This window comes from Coregonus clupeaformis, chromosome 6, assembly GCF_020615455.1.
Source record: "Coregonus clupeaformis isolate EN_2021a chromosome 6, ASM2061545v1, whole genome shotgun sequence".
Taxonomy (NCBI): Eukaryota; Metazoa; Chordata; class Actinopteri; order Salmoniformes; family Salmonidae; genus Coregonus; species Coregonus clupeaformis.
In genome coordinates, this window is record NC_059197.1 from 52,428,791 (window position 1) to 52,450,035 (window position 21,245).

The 21,245-nt window shown below is 41.8% G+C and overlaps 2 protein-coding genes and 2 long non-coding RNA genes across 4 annotated transcripts; all 4 read left to right on the forward strand.

The window, feature by feature from the left end:
* Positions 1-4,037: 4,037 nt before the first annotated feature.
* On the forward strand, positions 4,038-5,159 carry LOC121585726 (phospholipase A2 inhibitor 31 kDa subunit). Its single transcript, XM_041902046.2, has 4 exons — positions 4,038-4,120; positions 4,335-4,416; positions 4,619-4,729; positions 4,976-5,159. Exons 2-4 carry the CDS (start codon positions 4,368-4,370, stop codon positions 5,077-5,079), a joined length of 264 nt encoding a protein of 87 aa, XP_041757980.1. The 5' UTR covers positions 4,038-4,120; positions 4,335-4,367; the 3' UTR covers positions 5,080-5,159.
* A 3,270-nt stretch (positions 5,160-8,429) lies between these two features.
* On the forward strand, positions 8,430-9,617 carry LOC121585725 (phospholipase A2 inhibitor 31 kDa subunit). Its single transcript, XM_041902045.2, has 4 exons — positions 8,430-8,515; positions 8,730-8,811; positions 9,017-9,127; positions 9,374-9,617. The coding sequence occupies exons 2-4, from the start codon at positions 8,763-8,765 to the stop codon at positions 9,475-9,477; spliced, it is 264 nt and encodes an 87-aa protein (XP_041757979.1). The 5' UTR covers positions 8,430-8,515; positions 8,730-8,762; the 3' UTR covers positions 9,478-9,617.
* A 1,182-nt stretch (positions 9,618-10,799) lies between these two features.
* On the forward strand, positions 10,800-16,249 carry LOC123491084. The gene is made up of 4 exons (XR_006661153.1): positions 10,800-10,901; positions 11,134-11,218; positions 15,657-15,767; positions 16,020-16,249. It is a non-coding gene; the product is annotated as an uncharacterized LOC123491084 (long non-coding RNA).
* Positions 16,250-18,076: 1,827 nt separating this feature from the next.
* Positions 18,077-19,113, forward strand: LOC123491085. The gene is made up of 2 exons (XR_006661154.1): positions 18,077-18,170; positions 18,541-19,113. It is a non-coding gene; the product is annotated as an uncharacterized LOC123491085 (long non-coding RNA).
* The last annotated feature ends 2,132 nt before the right edge of the window (positions 19,114-21,245 follow it).

Consider the following 21,245-nt stretch of genomic DNA (forward strand, 5'->3'; position numbering starts at 1 on the left):
TCGTTAGGACTTCACTAACCGTCTTTTGTTGTTTGCATGGTTGCTTTATAAATAAAGTCATCATGTTCCTCCACGCGCTGCGTATTGGTCCGCTCCTTCCGACGATCGTGACAGATAGAAAATACCCTACCTTGGGCTAGAAACTCGTTCCAGGTTTTGAAAATCACAATTTTTTACTTCTAATCCTACCATGTGATGTCAGAGAGAAGCATTTTTTAAAGACCTTATCTTTTTAACCACAGATCATAGAAGCGCGCTGTTTTCACATATGTAGACACTGGTTTGGCGCTGAAGATGATGAATACGAGGTTGAAAAGTGGCAGAATTGCCCTTTAAAATTATCCACCCCATGGCAAAATGTGTAGAATTTAAGGAAATTAGCTTTTCCAACTGGCAACATGAGTAGAATTGCATGAAATGTGTTATAAAATAGCCAAATTTTCTCTCCACCCCATGGCAAAATGTGTAGAACTGCAGAAAACGTGTTTTAAAATGTAAATTTTTCTCTCTGCCGTCAAGAGGGGGGCTGCTATAACATTTTGCCCTCTTGGTGATGGGGCCCCCCAACCAAATCTCGCATAGGGCCCCCAAAAGGCTAGAGCCGGCCCTGGTCACTACAAAGACACAGGTGTCCTTCCTAACTCAATACTAACTAATGACAGAGTGAAAAGAATAAGGCACTAAAGTAAAACAACAAAACATTTGGCTAAGAAATTAACTTTATGTCCTGAATACAAAGCGTTATGTTTGGGGCAAATCCAACACAACACATAATTGAGTGCCACTCTTCATATTTTCAAGCATGATGGTGGATGCATCATGTTATGTGTATGCTTGTCATCGGCAAGGGAGTTTTTTGGGGGGATAAAAGTAACAGAATAGAGCTAAGCACAGGCAAAATCCTAGAGGAAAACTTGGTTGAGTCTGCTGTTGTCCCACCATGGTCTGAATTTGTCCCACCAGACCATGGTGGGACAAATTCACCTTTCAGCAGGACAATAACCTTAAACACAAGGCCAAATATACACTGCAGTTGCTTACCAAGACAACATTGAATGCTCCTGAGTGGCCTAGTTACAGTTTTGACTTAAATCAATTTGAAAATCTATGGCAAGACTTGAAAATGGCTGTCTAGCGATGATCAACAACTAACCTGACAGAGCTTGAATAATTTTTTAAAGAATAATGTGCAAATATTGTACAATCCAGGTGTGCAAAGCTCTTAGAGACTTACCCAGAAAGTCTCACAGCTGTAATCGCTGCCAACAGTGATTCTAACATGTATTGAATCAGGGCTGTGAATTCTTATGTAAATGAGACATTTCTGTATTTCATTTTCAATAAATGTGCAAAAATGTCTAAAAACGTGTTTGCACTTTGTCATTATGGGGTATTGTGTGTAGATGGGTGAGAAAAAAAATCAATTTAATCCATTTTCAATTCCGGCTGTAACAACAAAATGTGGAATAAGTCAAGGGGTATGAATAATTTCTGAAGGCACTGTATCCCACAGAAAGCTAAGCACTGAAATAACAAAATCTAGTTTATGTAATGAATCAATTAGTTGTTTCTTAGATTTAGAGACTGAAAATCTTCTTAATATATCAAATTAGATTAATATAGCCATTTTTCTAAGCATGCTGCATTTTAGCCAGTGATGTTCAATTCATGAGTATCCAAATTAGGCTTGTGACTAAGTGTACTTCATAGTCAAATTAGGCTTATGACTAAGTGTACTTCATAGTCAAATTAGTGTTGTGACTAAGTGTACTTCATAGGGAAGAGGGTTGATGATGAACAATGTGATCCTTTGTGATCAACCTCTAAAAGTGTAATTTATGGGAAATGGTCTAGCTCAGGGAGTAGTACAATGGATCACACAGAGCATAACATACAGTACAAAGACCAACAGCATCATAGAGAATGAACATGCTTATTTCAATAGGCCAACATAATGTCAAGGAGTTCTTGAGAATATATCAGATTTTTCATATTTGCTTGCTAGGCTTACATATCCATTTTATTCTATATTTTCTATATATTTTTATTTTATTCTATTCTATATTCTAGTTTTCTGGAAGCGAATAAAGTGAGAACATTATTGTTTTAACCTGTTTTAAACATACAGTATACTCCCATTTCATTTGGCACCTTGTCAGTACAGCGCTGTAATCAATTATTTGCCCCCTTTCTAATCTTCTCTATTTTTGCATATTTTTGATACTGAACGTTATCAGATCTTCAGCCAAAACCTAATATTAGATAAAGGGAACCTGAATGAACAAATAACACAACAATTATATACTTATTTATTTTATTTCATAAACAAAATGAAAAAAGTAATTGCCCCCTTATACTCATAAACTGATTGTGCCACTTTTAGCTGCAATGACTCCAACCAAACGTTTCCTGTAGTCGTTGATCAGTCTTTTTGGCCCACGTTTCCATGCAGAACTGCTGTAACTCAGTGACATTTGTGGGTTTTCAAGCATGAATTGCTAGTTTCAAGTCCTGCCACAACATCTCAATTGGGATTAGGTCTGGACTTTGACTAGGTCATTCCAAAACTTCAAATTTGTTGCTTTTTAGCCATTTTCTTGTAACTTGATTGTATGTTTTGGATCATTGTCTTGCTGCATGACCCAGCTGCGCTTCAGCTTCAGCTCACAGACGGATGTCCTGACATTCTCCTGTAGAATTCTCTGATACAGGGCAGAATTCATGGTTCCTTCTATTAAGGCAAGTCGTCCAGGTCCTGAGGCAGCAAAGCATCCCCAAAACATCACACAACCATCATATAGGCTATTAACTAGTCTTGTATATGATTTATCATATATAAACTTAACCCAATTATCCTTTCATTTGAGTGATAGGCTACCCATTCCAGTACTGTACGTATTCACGTCTGACACTGTACCTGTGTCCTTGCTTTAAAAAGGACATGTTTTTTTAATCTGGTTATTTTCCCACAGCACTCTCTTTATCAGTCTCATATTGCTGTATAAAACGAGGGTCCGGAGGAAGGAGAGTTACACTGAAACGTGCAGAGGTCCAGAAGGTAAGATGGGCTAAAGGGCACTGACTTCACACTTTTTGAACCTGTTTGTAATGTCTGTCTGAGCCTAGGACACAACGACTTTAAGGTTTTGAACAATATGTTATTTTTAATGTCTATATAGGTTACACTATTGATATGTCTCTCTATCTCTTAGAACCACATCCAAACATGAAAGTCGTTGCTTTTGCTCTCCTGCTCCTGGTGGCCGTCATAATGTTTTTATTTTCAAAAGTTCGGATAAAAAACCTTGATAGTAGTTCAGTAGTCTGTACTAGACTACACACTATGACTATGGACAGTGACTTTCAAAGTTTAGTCGTGCTTTCCTTAATGTTTCTATTTTTTCTTCTTCTCTCTCTCTCTCTCTCTCTCTCTCTCTCTCTCTGTTGCACTGACGTCTGGGCCCAGTGGGTTTCGTCATCATCATCTCTCTCCCCCCCCCTCTCTATCTTTCTCTCTCTATTTCTCCAGAGAACACCTTCCACAAGTCCTGCTTCAAGATGATGGAGTGCCTGAAGCTTGGTGTAACCGAGGGTCTGAGAGTCACCTGCTGCAACTGGGACAACTGTAACATATAAGAGCCAGGCCTCTATTCACCTACTGCATCATTGGTATGCATGTGGCTGGAGCCCAGTTCAAATGGCAATAAAATACATTCAGTATTGCAAAATGTTATTTTAATCTTTTGTTCCTGATTTCAACATACTGTATGTCTAAATGTCATAATAATAACTTGTTTACAAATGATTCATCATCCAATACCACCTCTTACATAAACTATGTACACCAGTCAGTTGTTCTGTTGATGTTTGATATTTCAAAAAACACCCTTTCCCAATGTGGAATTTCCCAGCGTGGAACACAACACTGCAAACCTTTGTGTCTTGTGAAATCTGTTCATTTACAGAGATATAGGGAACTACTTGTGCTAAACCTGAGTAAATACATTGCCCAATATCTCACACAAAGGACTCATAGATAGCAGGTTTATTAGCATATTATGCTGTATAAAAGTAGAGGGAAGTAAAGGGAGCTCAACACACCTACAGGAAATACAATCAGGTAAGCAACTACTCCACAATCTATAGCTCCTAATAAATTTGCCTCATGATATTGTGCTACTGGGGTTGTGAAATGGTTGGTTTCAGAATGTTCCTGCACATTTAAAATGAATCAGACATACATGGACCTACATGTTGCAATTGTTGAACATGGCATAATCCCACCACATAGAGGGAGTCTTTGGTGAATCCTTTTTCTATTGTTGGAACGACAGATTAAAAGACTCCCGAAGAAAGACAGAGGAAAGATGAAAGCCGTATGTTTTTCTCTCCTTCTCCTGCTGGCATGTAGCTTTGGTGAGTCTGCCCATCAAGGTCTTCTTTATATTATTTCATTTCTATGACAGGGACAATGCCAAATAAACACATGTACCAGATTAAAGCTTGATTTCTTATATTCTTATCTCCATTCTTTAATCTCCAGTCTCTCAGTTTACACAATGGATAATCAGATGCACTCCAAAACAACAGAGATAATACTGTTCTTCTGTTTTTCCAGGAGAGGGCCTGAAATGCAACCGTTGTATTGGCAAAGGCTGCAGAAACACAGTGGAGACCTGCCGTATTGACCATGACACCTGTGGCACGGTCATATTCAAGCCCCCACTCCGTGCGTATCTATTATCCTCTTCACTAGGCAGTATACCCTGAGTTTCATCTGTATATATCCCTTCACTAGGCACTTTACTATGTGTGTAACCCTAGGATCAATAACCAATCGGTAAAACACCAAATATCGGATCCTTTTGATTGACATCTAAGGAAAACATTTGCTTGAGCCAATCAAGAAAATGTGCTGGTTTGTGTCTTCTGTATCTGGTGTTTTACCCTATGTCTCGCTTCTCTCTCTCCACAGCTATCTCATATTTCAAGAGATGCATGAAGATGTCAGAATGCAGGTTGCTGGGAAGCAACAAGGACATTGATGCCTATTGCTGCACCTCCAACCAATGCAACTGAGAGACACATCCTCTGTCTAACATACTTTATACTATACAGTCCATTAATTGTACTAAGCTGAATGTCATGAATCAATGCACATGATTGGAACTGTCAAGAAGTTACACAAATAAAGTTGTACTTTTGCGTCTTTGTTCCAAACAGTTTGCATTTATATATTATTTATGTTTGACATAATTAACCTGTGATTAGCCAGGTGATGGCCTGGAACATGAGCACTGCACTGAGCAAGTTTAGTTTATATATGATAAATCATATACAGGACTAGTTAATAGCCTCTTTGATGTATTACCCAGTACCACCACATAAAATATAGACTCCATTCAGCTGTTCTGTTGAGGGTTTGATATCTTAAAATTATTATTACACACTCTGTCCCGATGTGGAACAGAGCAGACCTGGGATAACTATAGTTTTATCTCTGCGTTGCGGAAAGTAACTATTTTTCCGGGGGAACAAACAACTATTTTAATACAGATCCCCAAAATGAATACTTTTTAAAACTATTTGAATACAGCTCTCATAAATTGACAACTTTTCAAAACTATTTGAATACAGATCTCAGAAAGTGACAACTTTTCTGAAACTACTGGATTGGCTGCCTTCAACTAATGGCAGGGCTGTATTTGGAACTGTCACGACCGTTCATAGATGGTCAGACCAAGGCGCAGCGTGATATGCATACATGTTTATTTGAACCCTAAACAACGACAAAACAACAAAACGAAACATGAAGTCCAAGGTTCACAAACAACATACCTACACGGAACAAGATCCCACAAACCACAAGTGCCAATAGGCTGCCTAAGTATGGTTCCCAATCAGAGACAACGAGCGACAGCTGCCTCTGATTGGGAACCACACGGCCAACATAGATCTATACCTACTAGAACTAAACATAGAAAATACAACATAGACACGAATATACACACCCTGACTCAACATACAAGCGTCCTCTGAGTCAGGGCGTGACAGTACCCCCAAAGGTGCGGACTCCAACCGCACAACATACACAACAGGGTAGGGGCCGGGTGGGCATTCCGCCTCGGAGGCGGATCCGGCTCATGGCGTGACGACCTCTCACTCTCTGCCTCCCTGTTGCGCCCCTGGTCTGGTCTAGTCGGGCGTTGCCCTTCCTCCCACTATACCCAAGCCCTGTCTGGACCCTGGTGTGGGAGACCCCGAACCTGGAGAGGGGCTGACGTCTGGGTCTGGACTGGAGCCGCTGACCGGAGCTGGACCGGGCACCGGTGGAGCGGACTGCTCAGGCTCCGGACTGGCTTGGTGCGAGGAACAGGAACAGGCCGGGCCGGGTTGGCGACGCGCACCACTGGCTTGGTGCGAGGGGCAGGAACAGGTCGGGCCGGGCTGGCGACGCGCACCACTGGCTTGGTGCGAGGGGCAGGAACAGGCCGGGCCGGGCTGGCGACGCGCACCACTGGCTTGGTGCGAGGGGCAGGAACAGGCCGGGCCGGGCTGGCGACGCGCACCACTGGCTTGGTGCGAGGGGCAGGAACAGGCCGGGCCGGGCTGGCGACGCGCACCACTGGCTTGGTGCGAGGGGCAGGAACAGGCCGGGCCGGGCTGGCGACGCGCACCACTGGCTTGGTGCGAGGGGCAGGAACAGGCCGGGCCGGGCTGGCGACGCGCACCACTGGCTTGGTGCGAGGGGAGGAACAGGCCGGGCCAGGCTGGCGAAGCGCACCACTAGCTTGGTGCGAGGGGCAGGAACAGGCCGGACCGGGCTGGCGAAGCGCACCACTAGCTTGGCGCGGGGAGTGTCGTAGAAATATTTGACAAAAAAATAGTCAACTCAAAAATATCTCTCAAGAGACTGGAGCTTGTGAATCCAGAAATTAGACTTTATTATTGCGTAACAAAGACGAGCCACTCCATGGAACGGCTGTCTCTCTTTGGCTTAGAGATCTCTTATATACACACACAAATGCACAGTCATGTTTACATAGCTTACAAAGCTACTCCCGTTAAGATCACTGATTAACATCTTTAACTGCCACGCCACTATTATCTTTGAAAGTCCAATAACACATGTTGTTTACTCCAAAAGGCCATGGGCGCTTTTGCCTCTTTCCCTTATCTCATTATATTGGTGGCATGGCTCAGACACTTTTTAAAAATAAAATACATACATTCATCAAAGCATGTTTACACATTGTATTGACTATATTCCTTATTTAGACATGCATCTGGACTTATAAAATGTCAATCATGTTTACTATATTTTATCTTTGACATTTCCCAACATTTTCCTTAATGATACATAAAACATTACCATAGGAACAGGAATGGGCCGGACCGGACTGGCGACACGCACCACTTGCTTGGTGCGAGGAGCGGGACTGGGTTCCTTTATTAACCCCCGCTCCTTCTGCTGCCTAACCAGCTCCTCTCGCCGTGCCTCTACACTTTCCTTCTCCCTTTTAGCCTCCTGTAGCCTCATCATCCACCCCGTGTGCCCCCCCCCCCAACATTTCTTGGGGTTGCCTCTCGGGTCTCCGTCGTCGGCACGGTTGGCACCGTTTCTCCTCTCCTGCCTGGGCATCTACCTTCGCCCATGGCCCTTTCCCCGCAAATATCTCCTCCCATGACCACCATTTGCCCACCTGTGACATGGCTATTTGCTCTTCCTGGGCACGCTGCTTGGTCCTTGTTTGGTGGGATCTTCTGTCGTCGCTCGTTGGAGGACGGGTCAGACCAAGGCGCAGCGTGATATGCATACATGTTTATTTGACTTATAAACACAACGACAAAACAAGAAACGAACCGTGAAGTCCAAGGTACACAAAAAACATACCTCACACGGAACAAGATCCCACAACCCACTAGTGCCAATAGGCTGCCTAAGTATGGTCCCCAATCAGAGACAACGAGCGACAGCTGCCTCTGATTGGGAACCACACCGGCCAACATAGATCTATACCTACTAGATCTAAACATAGAAAATACAACATAGAAAATCACAACAAGGAATATACACACCCTGACTCAACATATAAGCGTCCTCTGAGTCAGGGCGTGACAGGAACTTTTGTTTCTGATTTCAACATATGTCTAAATGTCATAATAAGAACTTGTTTACATATGATATGAATGATTCATCATCAATACCACCTCTTACATAAACTATGTACACCAGTCAGTTGTTCTGTTGATGTTTGATATTTCAAAATTCTCTTAACACCCTTTCCCAATGTGGAATTTCCCAGCGTGGAACACGACACTGCAAACCTTTGTGTCTTGTGAAATCTGTTCATTTACAGAGATATAGGGAACTACTTGTGCTAAACCTGAGTAAATACATTGCCCAATATCTCACACAAAGGACTCATAGATAGCAGGTTTATTAGCATATTATGCTGTATAAAAGTAGAGGGAAGTAAAGGGAGCTCAACACACCTACAGGAAATACAATCAGGTAAGCAACTACTCCACAATCTATAGCTCCTAATAACTTTGCCTCATGATATTGTGCTACTGGGGTTGTGAAATGGTTGGTTTCAGAAAGTTCCTGCACATTTAAAATGAATCAGACTAACATGGACCTACATGTTGCAATTGTTGAACATGGCATAATCCCACAACATAGAGGGAGTCTTTGGTGAATCCTTTTTCTATTGTTGGAACGATAGATCAAAACACTCCCGAAGAAAGACAGAGGAAAGATGAAAGCCGTATGTTTTTCTCTCCTTCTCCTGCTGGCATGTAGCTTTGGTGAGTCTGCCCATCAAGGTCTTCTTTATATTATTTAATTTCTATATGACAGGGACAATGCCAAATAAACACATGTACCAGATTAAAGCTTGATTTCTTATATTCTTATCTCCATTCTTTAATCTCCAGTCTCTCAGTTTACACAATGGATAACCAGATGCACTCCAAAACAACAGAGATAATACTGTTCTTCTGTTTTCTCCAGGAGAGGGCCTGAAATGCAACCGTTGTATTGGCAAAGGCTGCAGAAACACAGTGGAGACCTGCCGTATTGACCATGACACCTGCGGCACGGTCATATTCAAGCCCCCACTCCGTGCGTATCTATTATCCTCTTCACTAGGCAGTATACCCTGAGTTTCATCTGTATATATCCCTTCACTAGGCACTTTACTATGTGTGTAACCCTAGGATCAATAACCAATCGGTAAAACACCAAATATCGGATCCTTTTGATTGACATCTAAGGAAAACATTTGCTTGAGCCAATCAAGAAAATGTGCTGGTTTGTGTCTTCTGTATCTGGTGTTTTACCCTATGTCTCGCTTCTCTCTCTCCACAGCTATCTCATATTTCAAGAGATGCATGAAGATGTCAGAATGCAGGTTGCTGGGAAGCAACAAGGACATTGATGCCTATTGCTGCACCTCCAACCAATGCAACTGAGAGACACATCCTCTGTCTAACATACTGTATACTATACAGTCCATTAATTGTACTAAGCTGAATGTCATGAATCAATGTAGATGATTGAAACTGTCAAGAAGTTACACAAATAAAGTTGTATTTTGCGTCTTTGTTCCAAACAGTTTGCATTTATTTATTATTTATGTTTGACATAATTAACCTGTGATTAGCCAGGTGATGGCCTGGAACATGAGCACTGCACTGAGCAAGTTTAGTTTATACAGTATATGATAAATCATATACAAGTCATATACAGGACTAGTTTATAGCCTCTATGATGTATTACCCAGTACCACCACAGAAAATATAGACTCCATTCAGCTGTTCTGTTGAGGGTTTGATATCTTAAAATTATTATTACACACTCTGTCCCGATGTGGAACAGAGCAGACCTGGGATAACTATAGTTTTATCTCTGCGTTGCGGAAAGTAACTATATTTTTCCAGGGGAACAAACAACAATTTTAATACAGATCCCCAAAATGAATACTTTTTAAAACTATTTGAATACAGCTCTCATAAATTGACAACTTTTCAAAACTATTTGAATACAGATCTCAGAAAGTTACTACTTAAAATTTTTTGAATACAGACCACAGAAAGTGACTACTTTTCTGAAACTATTGGATTGGCTGCCTTCAACTAATGGCAGGGCTGTATTTGGAACTTTTGTTTCTGATTTCAACATACTGTATGTCTAAATGTCATAATAAGAACTTGTTTACATATGATATGAATGATTCATCATCAATACCACCTCTTAAATAAACTATGCACACCAGTCAGTTGTTTTGTTGAGGTTCGATATTTCAAAAGGTTATTTACACCCTGTCCCAATGTGGAATGTCCCAGTGTGGAACACAGTTACTGTTTTGTGGCACGCCCTATTTCAGCAAAAATGTTGGGAAAACCGGGAACTTCCATTGATTTTGAGATACATTTTTATTATTGCTGCAGAACCATATTCCAAGTTTGAATTTCCATTTTTACAACAAATTACATTTTCATCATAAATCCCACACAGCTGTGAGTAGCTAGGCCTACCTTTAGAGTATGGATAGCTCTAGAACGGCTCATAATAATGTCCGGAACGGAGTAAATGGAATGGCATTAAATACCTGGAAACCATGTTTGATGTATTTGATACCATTCCACAAATTCCGCTCCAGTCATTACCACGAGCCCATCCTCCCTAATTAAGGTGCCACCAACCTCCTGTGATGTATAGAGTAGGCTAGGAGAACTACTTGTGCTAAAGCTGAGTAAATATAGCCAATATCTCACACAAGTGACTCATAGATAGCAGCTTTATTTGCATATTATACTGTATAAAAGGAGAAGAAGAAAGAGGGGAAAGTGAAGTAAACAGCAGCTCAACACACAACTAAAGGAAATACAACCAGGTGATCAACTACTCCACAATCTATAGCTCCTAATAACGTTGTCTCATGATATTGTGCTACTGGGGTTGTGAAATGGTTGGTTTCAGAATGTTTCTGCACATTTAAAATAAATCAGAGGTAGACCTACAGTTTGTAGACCTTCAGTACATGTTGTAATTGTGGAACATAGCATAATCCCACCATATAAAGGGAGTCTTTGATGAATCCTTATTTTCTGTTGTTGGAATGACAGATCTAAAGACTCCTGAAGAAAGAAAGAGGAAAGATGAAAGCTGTATGTTTTTCTCTCCTTCTCCTGCTGCTGGCATGTAGCTTTGGTGAGTCTGCCCAACAAGGTCTTATTTTAGCATATCAAATAAAGTAAAATGTTATTGGTCACATACACATATTTAGCAGATGTTATTGCAGGTGTAGCGAAATGTTTGTTTTTCCTAGCTCCAACAGTGCAGTAGTATCTAAAAATTCACAACAATACACACAAATCTAAAAGTAAAAGAATGGAATTAAGAAATATATAAATATTAGGATGAGCAATGTCGGAGTGGCATTGACCAAAATACAGTAGGATACAGTATACACATATGAAATGAGTAAAACAGTATGTAAACATTATTAAAGTGACTAGTGTTCCATTATTAAAGTGACCAGTGATTCCATGTCTACAGTGCCTTGCAAAACTATTCATCCCCCTTGGCATTTTTCCTATTTTGTTGCATTACAACCTGTAACTTAAATGGATTTTTATTTGGATTTCATGTACTGGACATACACATAATAGTCCAAATTGGTGAAGTGAAATTAAAAAAATAACTTGTTTCTAAAAAATAAATAACGGAAAAGTGGTGCATGCATATGTATTCACCCCTTTTGCTATGAAGCCCCTAAATAAGATCTGGTGCAACCAATTACCTTCAGAAGTCTCATAATTAGTAAAATAAAGTCCACCTGTGTGCAATCTAAGTGTCACATGATCTCAGTATATATACACCTGTTCTGAAAGGCCCCATAGTCTGCAACACTACTAAGCAAGCGGCACCACCAAGCAAGCGGCACCATGAAGACCAAGGAGCTCTCCAAACCGGTCAGGGACAAAGTTGTGGAGAAGTACAGATCAGGGTTGGGTTATAAAAAAATATCCGAAACTTTGAACATCCCACGGAGCACCATTAAATCCATTATTAAAAAAATGGAAAGAATATGGCACCACAACAAACCTGCCAAGAGAGGGCCGGCACCAAAACTCACGGACTAGGCAAGGAGGGCATTAATCAGAGGCAACAAAGAGACCAAAGATAACCCTGAAAGAGCTGCATTACCACTACTATAATGTATTTCAAAACCATACATACTTTAAAACAAGCTAGCAAACACACCATATTTTCTTCAGGATATGTAATTTTCAGTGATCCCTGTTAGCCTAAAGAGTTTATTTACTAGATAGAACTACAGCGAGCTATCAGTAGGTCTGAATACAAACCTATTCTACGACCACAAAAATAATTTCAAAGAGCTGTCATCACTAGAGGCACCATCATATTTCTCTCTCCAAATTATAGCTTAAAACTTTCTAATCATTATATAATCAATCAACTAAAATCAAACTTAATTCACAGTGAAAGTTTTACAAATGTAAATCGTGCATCTATTTATCTGAAACCCACAGCATGAATGATTCAGGTTGCTTTACTTTCCTAAGTGTTGATGATGATCCTGCTTTTTATCCCCATCTTCTGACAGAAGATCACTTTGTCTTTGTTCTTTTAGTTTTCACACGCAACAACTGTAGTTTAGACATGTTTGTGATTTAGCTGCCCAACAATCTAAAGTAATTTGGTTGATATAGTAGTCTATCAAAGTAATCAAACCAATAATTTTACTACAGTGCCTTCAGAAAGTATTCATATCCCTTGACTTATTCCACATTTTGTTGTGTTACTGCCAAAATATTATTTTTTTCTCACCCATCTACACACAATACACCATAATGACAAAGTGAAAACATATTTTTAGAAAATAACACATGTATTGAGAATGAATATAGAAATATCTCATTGACATAAGTATTCAAACCGCTGAGTCAATACATGTTAGAATCATCTTTGGCAGCGATTACGGCTGTGAGTCTTTCTGGGTAAGTCTCTAAGAGCTTTGGACACCTGGACTGTACAATATTTGCACATTATTCTTTAAAAAAATCTTCAAGCTCTGTCAGGTTGGTTGTTGATCATTGCTAGACAGCCATTTTCAAGTCTTGCCATACATTTTTAAGCCAATTTAAGGCCTTTAACTAGGCCACTCAGGAACATTCAATGTTGTCTTGGTAAGCAACTCCAGTGTATATTTGGCCTTGTATTTTAGTTTATTGTCCTGCTGAAAGGTGAATTTGTCTCCCAGGGTCTGTTGGAAAGCAAACTGAACCAGGGTTTCCTCTAGGATTTTGCCTGTGCTTAGCTCTATTCCGTTTATTTTTACGCTTAAAAACTCCTCAGTCCTTGCCGAAGACAAGCATACCTATAACATGATGCATCCACCACCATGCTTGAAAATATAAAGAGTGGTACTCAGTGATGTGTTGTGTTGGATTTGCCCCAAACATAATGCTTTGTATTCAGGACATAAAGTTAATTTCTTTGCCACATTTTTTGCTGTTTTAATTTAGTGCCTTATTGCAAACAGGATGCATGTTTTGGAATATTTTTATTCTGTACAGGCTTCTATCTTTTCACTGTTAATTGTTGTGTTACTGTCACGATCGTTATAATTAGCAGACCAAGGCGCAGCGTGATAGGCGTACATCTTTTAATTAGTACTTTCCACCAACAACAAAACGATACGTGAAGTCAAAAGGTTCACCAACACAAACCTATACAGAACAAGATCCCACAAATCACAGGTGCCAACAGGCTGCCTAAGTATGGTTCCCAATCAGAGACAACAAGCAACAGCTGCCTCTGATTGGGAACCACCCTGGCCAACATAGAAACACATGAACTAGAACATGAACATAGAACAAACAACATAGACACTACACACCCTGGCTCAACTTTCAAGAGTCCCCAGAGCCAGGGCGTGACAGTACCCCCCCCCCAAAGGCGCGGACTGTGACCGCGCCAACCAAACACAAGAGGGTAGGGGCCGGGTGGGCATTCCGCCTTGGAGGCGGATCCGGCTCCGGGCGTGACCACCACTCTCTCTCTACCCCCCCGTAGCGCCCCTGGTCTGGTCTGGTCTGGCCCCGCTGGCCGGAGCTGGACTGGACATCGGTGGAGCGGATTGCTCTGGCTCCGGTGTGGAGCAGCTGACCGGTGCCGGACCAGGCAACGGTGGAACAAGCACGGACCGTGCCGGACTGACGACGCGCACCACTGGCTTGGTGCGGGGAGCAGGAACGGGCCGGACCGGGCTGACGACGCGCACCATTGGCTTGGTGCGGGGAGCAGGAACAGGCCGGACCGGGCTGGCGACCCGCACCATTGGCTTAGTGCGGGGGGCAGGAACGGGTCGGGCCGTACTGGGAACAAGCACCACTAACTTAGTGCGGGGAGCAGGAACGGGCCGGACTGGGAACACGCACCACTAACTTAGTGCGGGGAGCAGTAAAGGGTTGGGCCGTACTGGGAACACGCACCACTGGCCTTGTGCGGGAAGCAGGAACGGGTCGGGCCGTACTGGGAACACGCACCACTTTCTTAGTGCGGGGATCAGGAACGGGCCGGACCGGACTGGTGACACACACCACTTGCTTGGTGCGAGGAGCGGGACTGGGTTTCCTCATAAACCTCCACTCCCTCTGCTGCCTAACCAGTTCCTCTCACCGTGCCTCTACACTCTCCTTCTCCCTTATCGCCTCCAGTAGCTCCTCCCTCTGACCAACTAACTCCTGCTCCCTCATGACCAATAGCCCCCGTAACCTGGTGGCCTCCTCTCCTAATCTGCCGATACGTCCTGTAGCTGCCTCCAGCATCCCCGTCGTCCATGCCGTGTGCCCCCCCAATTTTTTTTATTGGGGTTGCCTCTCGCCTGTCCGACGACGGCACGGTTGGCGCCGTACCTCCTCTCTCGCCAGGGCTTTAACTTTTGCCCATGGCCCTTTGCCCGCGAACATGTCCTCCCAAGACCACCATTCGCCCACCTGGGACATCGCCAACTTCTCCAGTTCCTTTCCCGGTGTTTGCTCCTGAACACGCTGCTTGGTCCTGTTTTGGTGGGATCTTCTGTCACGATCGTTATAATTAGGGGACCAAGGCGCAGCGTGATAGGCGTACATCTTTTAATTAGTACTTTCCACCAACAACAAAACAACAAAACGATACGTGAAGTCAAAAGGTTCACCAACACAAACCCATACAGAACAAGATCCCACAAATAGCAGGTGCCAACAGGCTGCCTAAGTATGGTTCCCAATCAGAGACAACAAGCAACAGCTGCCTCTGATTGGGAACCACCCCGGCCAACATAGAAACACATGAACTAGAACATGAAAATAGAACAAACAAGATAGACACTACACACCCTGGCTCAACTTTCAAGAGTCCCCAGAGCCAGGGCGTGACAGTTAGTCATTGGACTCCCACCAATTAAACTTAATGTACAATTACGATCTAGATTAATTTATTTATTTGACAGGGACAATGCCAAATAAACACATGTACCAGATTAAAGCTAGATTGGTTATTCTCCATTCTCTCATTTTTCAATGAATAACCAGATTCACTCCAATACAACAGAGATGAAGCTGTTCTTCTGTTTTTCCAGGAGAGGGCCTGAGATGCAACCGTTGTATTGGCATTGGCTGCAGTAACACAGTGGAGACCTGCCGTATTGACCATGACACCTGCGGCACGGTCATATTCAAGCGCCCACTCCGTGCGTATCTATTATCCTCTTCACTAGGCAGTATACCCTGAGTTTCATCTGTATATATCCCTTCACTAGGCACTTTACTATGTGTGTAACCCTAGGATCAATAACCAATCGGTAAAACACCAAATATCGGATCCTTTTGATTGACATCTAAGAAAAAAAAAAATATTTGCTTGAGCCAATCAAGAAAATGTGCTGGTTTGTGTCTTCTGTATCTGGTGTTTTACCTTATGTCTCGCTTCTCTCTCTCCACAGCTATCTCATATTTCAAGAGATGCATGAAGATGTCAGAATGCATGTTGCTGGGAAGCAACAAGGACATTGATGCCTATTGCTGCACCTCCAACCAATGCAACTGAGAGACACATCCTCTGTCTAACATACTGTATACTATACAGTCCATTAATTGTACTAAGCTGAATATCATGAATCAATGCACATGATTGGAACTGTCAAGAAGTTACACAAATAAAGTTGTACTTTTGCGTCTTTGTTCCAAACAGTTTGCATTTATATATTATTTATGTTTGACATAATTAACCTGTGATTAGCCAGGTGATGGCCTGGAACATGAGCACTGCACTGAGAAAGTTTAGTCATATACAGGACTAGTTAATAGCCTCTTTGATGTATTACCCAGTACCACCACATAAAATATAGACTCCATTCAGCTGCTCTGTTGAGGGTTTGATATCTTAAGATTGTCATTACACATTCTGTCCCGATGAGGAACAGAGCAGACCTGGGATAACTATAGTAAATATAACCAGGTCAGAGATTCTGTTTGAGTTGAAGCCTACCTGCAACTACTTCACTATTTATTGCTCATAACAACACACTATAACAAAGCTAATAAATCGCTACGAGAACAAACACAAACACTAAAATGCTTAAAAAGTGGTAAAATGTCACAAATATTTGTCTACTTTGCTACTTGGGTTTCACCATGTCTATCATTATACACAAGCCTCCATGTAAAGCACCAGGACAGGACCAACTGTATATGTTAGTCACACTAAGGTGACTTTGACATCTTTTCTATAGATGAAACGACAGCTCAAAAGACATGTTAAGAGAAGGAAAGATGAAAGTGGTGTGTGTTTCTCTCCTTCTCCTGCTGCTGGCTTTAAGCTATGGTGAGTCTGCCCAAAAAGAGTACTCTAGGTCTTACTAGGTTTGATAACCTGTCTCACTGAATACTTGCCTGGTTATTAACCATCATTTTTTCACCATTGTGTAACGTGGAGAGTTCAGTCAGGTTTAACCAAGCTACTAAACAAATCATTTCACCACTGTTTAACGTGGAGCGATCAGTCAGGTTTAACCAAGCTACTAAACTACACCAGAGATAATGCTGGTCTACTGTATTTCCAGGAGAGGGCCTAAGGTGCAACAAATGTCTTGACAGTGGCTGTAGAGACCATAGCTGCGACACAGTGATGACCTGCCAAAGCGAGGAAAAGGCCTGCGCAAGAATCACGTTCAAACACCCACTTCATAGGCAGCTCCCTCCTTCACTTGGCCTTCTTTACCTTGTGCTTCATCTGTGCGACCTACCAAGGTTAAATGATCAGTAAAACACACACATTTTGGAGTAGGAGTGCTGATCTAGGATCAGTTTAGCCTTTTAGATCATCATTAATACGATTGTATGGACACGGAGGACCTATTCCTAGATCAGAACTCTGAAATGCTTTATAAATACAGGCCCAGGTTATGTCTCTTCTGTATCTGGTATGTTCAACCCTCTCTCCATAGCTCCCTCAACATTCAAGAAATGCATGCAGATGTCAGAATGCCGGATGTTTGGAGACGAGTGAGAACATTCATGTCTGGTGCTGTTTCTCTGACCTATGCAACTGAGACATAACCCTCGACTACCATATATTCTAGAATTTGGTGTGATGTCTGGCACTGCAAGAGTACCACATATGTAGTCCATTTACCATCTATTACTGTTGTTGTGAAGCAGTTACAAAATAAAAGTTGCTTCGTTCCCCGACAGTTTGCATTTGTTTATTGATGTCAGCTTTAACTTGAAAGCATGATTCAGTTTGATAAAATAGATGGGCCTATACAGATATCATGTGACTCTTTAGCATGTGATTGGTCAGGTAAGTTGATGGCATAAAACATGAGCACTGAGCAGCACTATTTGCCTCTACCCAAGGCTTGAGCTGCTCTGCCGTTACTATAGTGACCAAGTGGGAAAGAATCCAGGTGGCATTCCTAGAACACTTCCCATGGCAGCCTGCCGAGTCACAATTCCCAGAACACAACACCATCTTTATCAGGAACTTCAATGATAACGTTGTATTTATGTAACAGTGAAAATACGGTCTATATGAGGACAGCGCTGTGTTTAGACTAGAGTCACACATATACCTGTGAAGCACCAGAACTCAGGTGAGATTATTACATTCTGTAAGTGACATTTACATAACCATTCTAAAATACCTTGTAATGGAAATATCCCTGACTGTCCTGTGTTTGGTGAAGCATTGTTGATGAGAGTCGTGGCTATATCTTTCCTTCTGATGAGTTCTATTTGCGGTATGTAAGTGAATAGAATGTTCCGGAAATAACTTCAAAACAACACTGAAACTCTTCCACTCTGTGTTCATGATAATAACATGCTGTATAGTGTTTGTGAACTGTATTAACAACCTAATTGATTCAGTGAATAAACATTATAGTGATATATAAGAACACAATATTAAAGTTTTACAAAACATTATAATAATTAAAACTGAGTTTGTGGTACTGTATTGTCTAGGTGTAGGAGAGGCCCTCCAGTGTTAGCGGTGTCTCCCAGACACTCCTAATGAAGACGTGTGTGGAGATGTGCTGACAGGGCCATGGCACCTGGCCCCTCTCCGTGAGCGAAATACGCCGGGGTTACACTAACTCTAGTCTTACATTGCCACACTTCCAAGTCTCAGTTATCACTTGGTTATTGGAATGAACTATTTCAGAACAAAGGTGAGAAAGCCACAAATCATGGTTCCACTCACTCTAATTCCTCATCTTCCCCAATATCTCATCATCTACTACATTAAGATCAGTGAAATCTTGTTTTTATATTGTTTGTGTATGTTTGTTGATGTTGTGATTGCATCCGTTGTGTGTCCCACGGTCCACCTCTCTCTCCTTGTGTCATATTTCCGAGGATGCATCAGCAGCAAGGAGTGTGAACATCTCCAGGGCATCGAGGGAGGACTCCTCCACACCTACTGCTGCAAATATGATCTCTGTAATCACTAACGGGACAGTGCATTTAAAATGTCTTCTCTAGTCTTCCATAAGTTATATCACATGCAGCCTAAAAATAAAAATAAAAATATCTGCATGTTTATACAGTTTGTTGATCTTTTTAGGTTATAGTCTTAGGTTACAGATATTTTTTTAGTTATAGTCTTAGGTTACAGATCTTTTTTAGGTTGCAGTTTCACACTTCAACTCAGAAAATATTACAACATAATTACAACATGATTTCAGGGCCGATTTGTCAACAATGAAAAATAACATACATAATTCTTCCACTAGATGTCAACAGAGCTCCTACTTACAGCATAGTCCAATAAAATGAGAGTTTATGGTTTAGCTGGGCACAGCATAAAGATCACTCCATAGTGACAGACATATATTATTAATACGCTGAATGAAACTACATTTATCAGTTTCCTACAATACACTATGATCATGCATTTGAGATTAATAAAACCTAAATGTATTAATAATTCAAACTCTATACAGATAATGATTATTTGACTGTGTCCCAAATGGCACCCTATTCCCTATATAGTGCACTACTCTGACCAGGGCCAATAAGGTGAAACGTAGTGCACTATGTAGGGCATATGGTGCCATTTGGGATCAACCCTAGTGTCAAGAGACTGTATAGCAGTTCTGTGTTGACTAAAACACCCATGCTGAGAGACAAGCTCCGTCTGTGCAATAGTTAATTATTTAATTCATTACACTACAATAACCGATCGTTACACCTCCTAGGGAGTTGTATGCTCACGCTCCACATGTGATTGTTGTTTTCTAAAGACTAACACAGTCGAGGGAATATTTGTATTTGTAAACAAAGGTTGCCAGCGGAAATCCCCCCACTCACACACTCACGCAGGCACGCACACATGCATGCACACACACACACACACACACACACACACAATCACACACACACACAAACACACACACATACAAACGTTGATGGCTGACGTAGGCAGCTCGTATCACATCCATTCCTCTCTTCCCACATAGACACAGGGGTTCCCTGACCCTTGTTTTATGACCCATACTGTAGGGGGACACCCCATTGGCAGAGGCTTCCCCCAGTCAGGAAAGGAAACCACCAGGGTTGTGGAAAATACCATTTAGCAGCCTGCAGGAGACTACAGGACCCCACACCAGCTAGCTACTTCCTCCACCACATGCTTGCAAGGATCCCCCCCTCTGTACACACGCACACATATAAGTACACATTCTTTAACCATTTTTTAAAAGGAGCAGAGGGTATTCCTCCTCCGGAAAGTTGCAGTGTGGTTGGACCACCAGGTGAACACAATGTACATGCGTAATTGATTGAGTAACTCTGGCATTACCTGAGATATAGCCTTAGAGCTTAAAGTGGCAATCCGCAGTTGAAACAATAACAAAGTGGTTACCCCACCTCTGTTTTGGTAGAAATGCAGAGCTCTTGATGCAAGGACAGAATTTTTTTAGTTTTAAGCATATTTTGAGTGTTTATTTACATTTACAATGTTTATACACATTGAAGTAGAACAAGCTTATATTTTGGGTTCTGATGGGGTACGAAAATTGAACTAAGCTCATGAGGCATTTATAAGTTATATTCTTATTTTATAAGGCCAAAAATGGATGTAGCAGCTGCGGATTGCCCCTTTAAGATATAGTCACACACTGTCACTCAGCGTTGCATGACCAAGGACTTAATAGGGGTCCCATGTCATTTCTAATAAATACATGATTACATTTAAACGTGCAGTTGCGGTCCAAATGACAGAAGACAGGGACTGAGTTACCAAACACTTCATCATTCACTCTCCGCAATCTCACTCGGTGTAAACTAAAGCTACTGTAAATGGACAGATTGAACCTGACTCTGAACTGCAGCCAGTGTCAGAAACACTCCTCACCTGTAGACTAATTATAACACTGTTGTTAAAAGACAGCACAGCTGCTGTGATTCCACACAGCTCAGCACCACTCTTTAAAAGCTAACATAGAAAAGGTATGGGCCAGTCATTATCACCCCAGGAGGCTACCGCACCAAGCAGAGACTATTTTTCAATGAGCATGAGCGAAAAATACCAACTACGTGAGGATTTCTTCAATATTTCCTACACGTCATATTCTCTCCTTTCCGTGGGCAAGAAAACGGTGCCAAAACGTGGAGAGATACTTTGTGAGATATGTTAGTGGTTAGTTTTTATAGTTTTTGCCCATAAA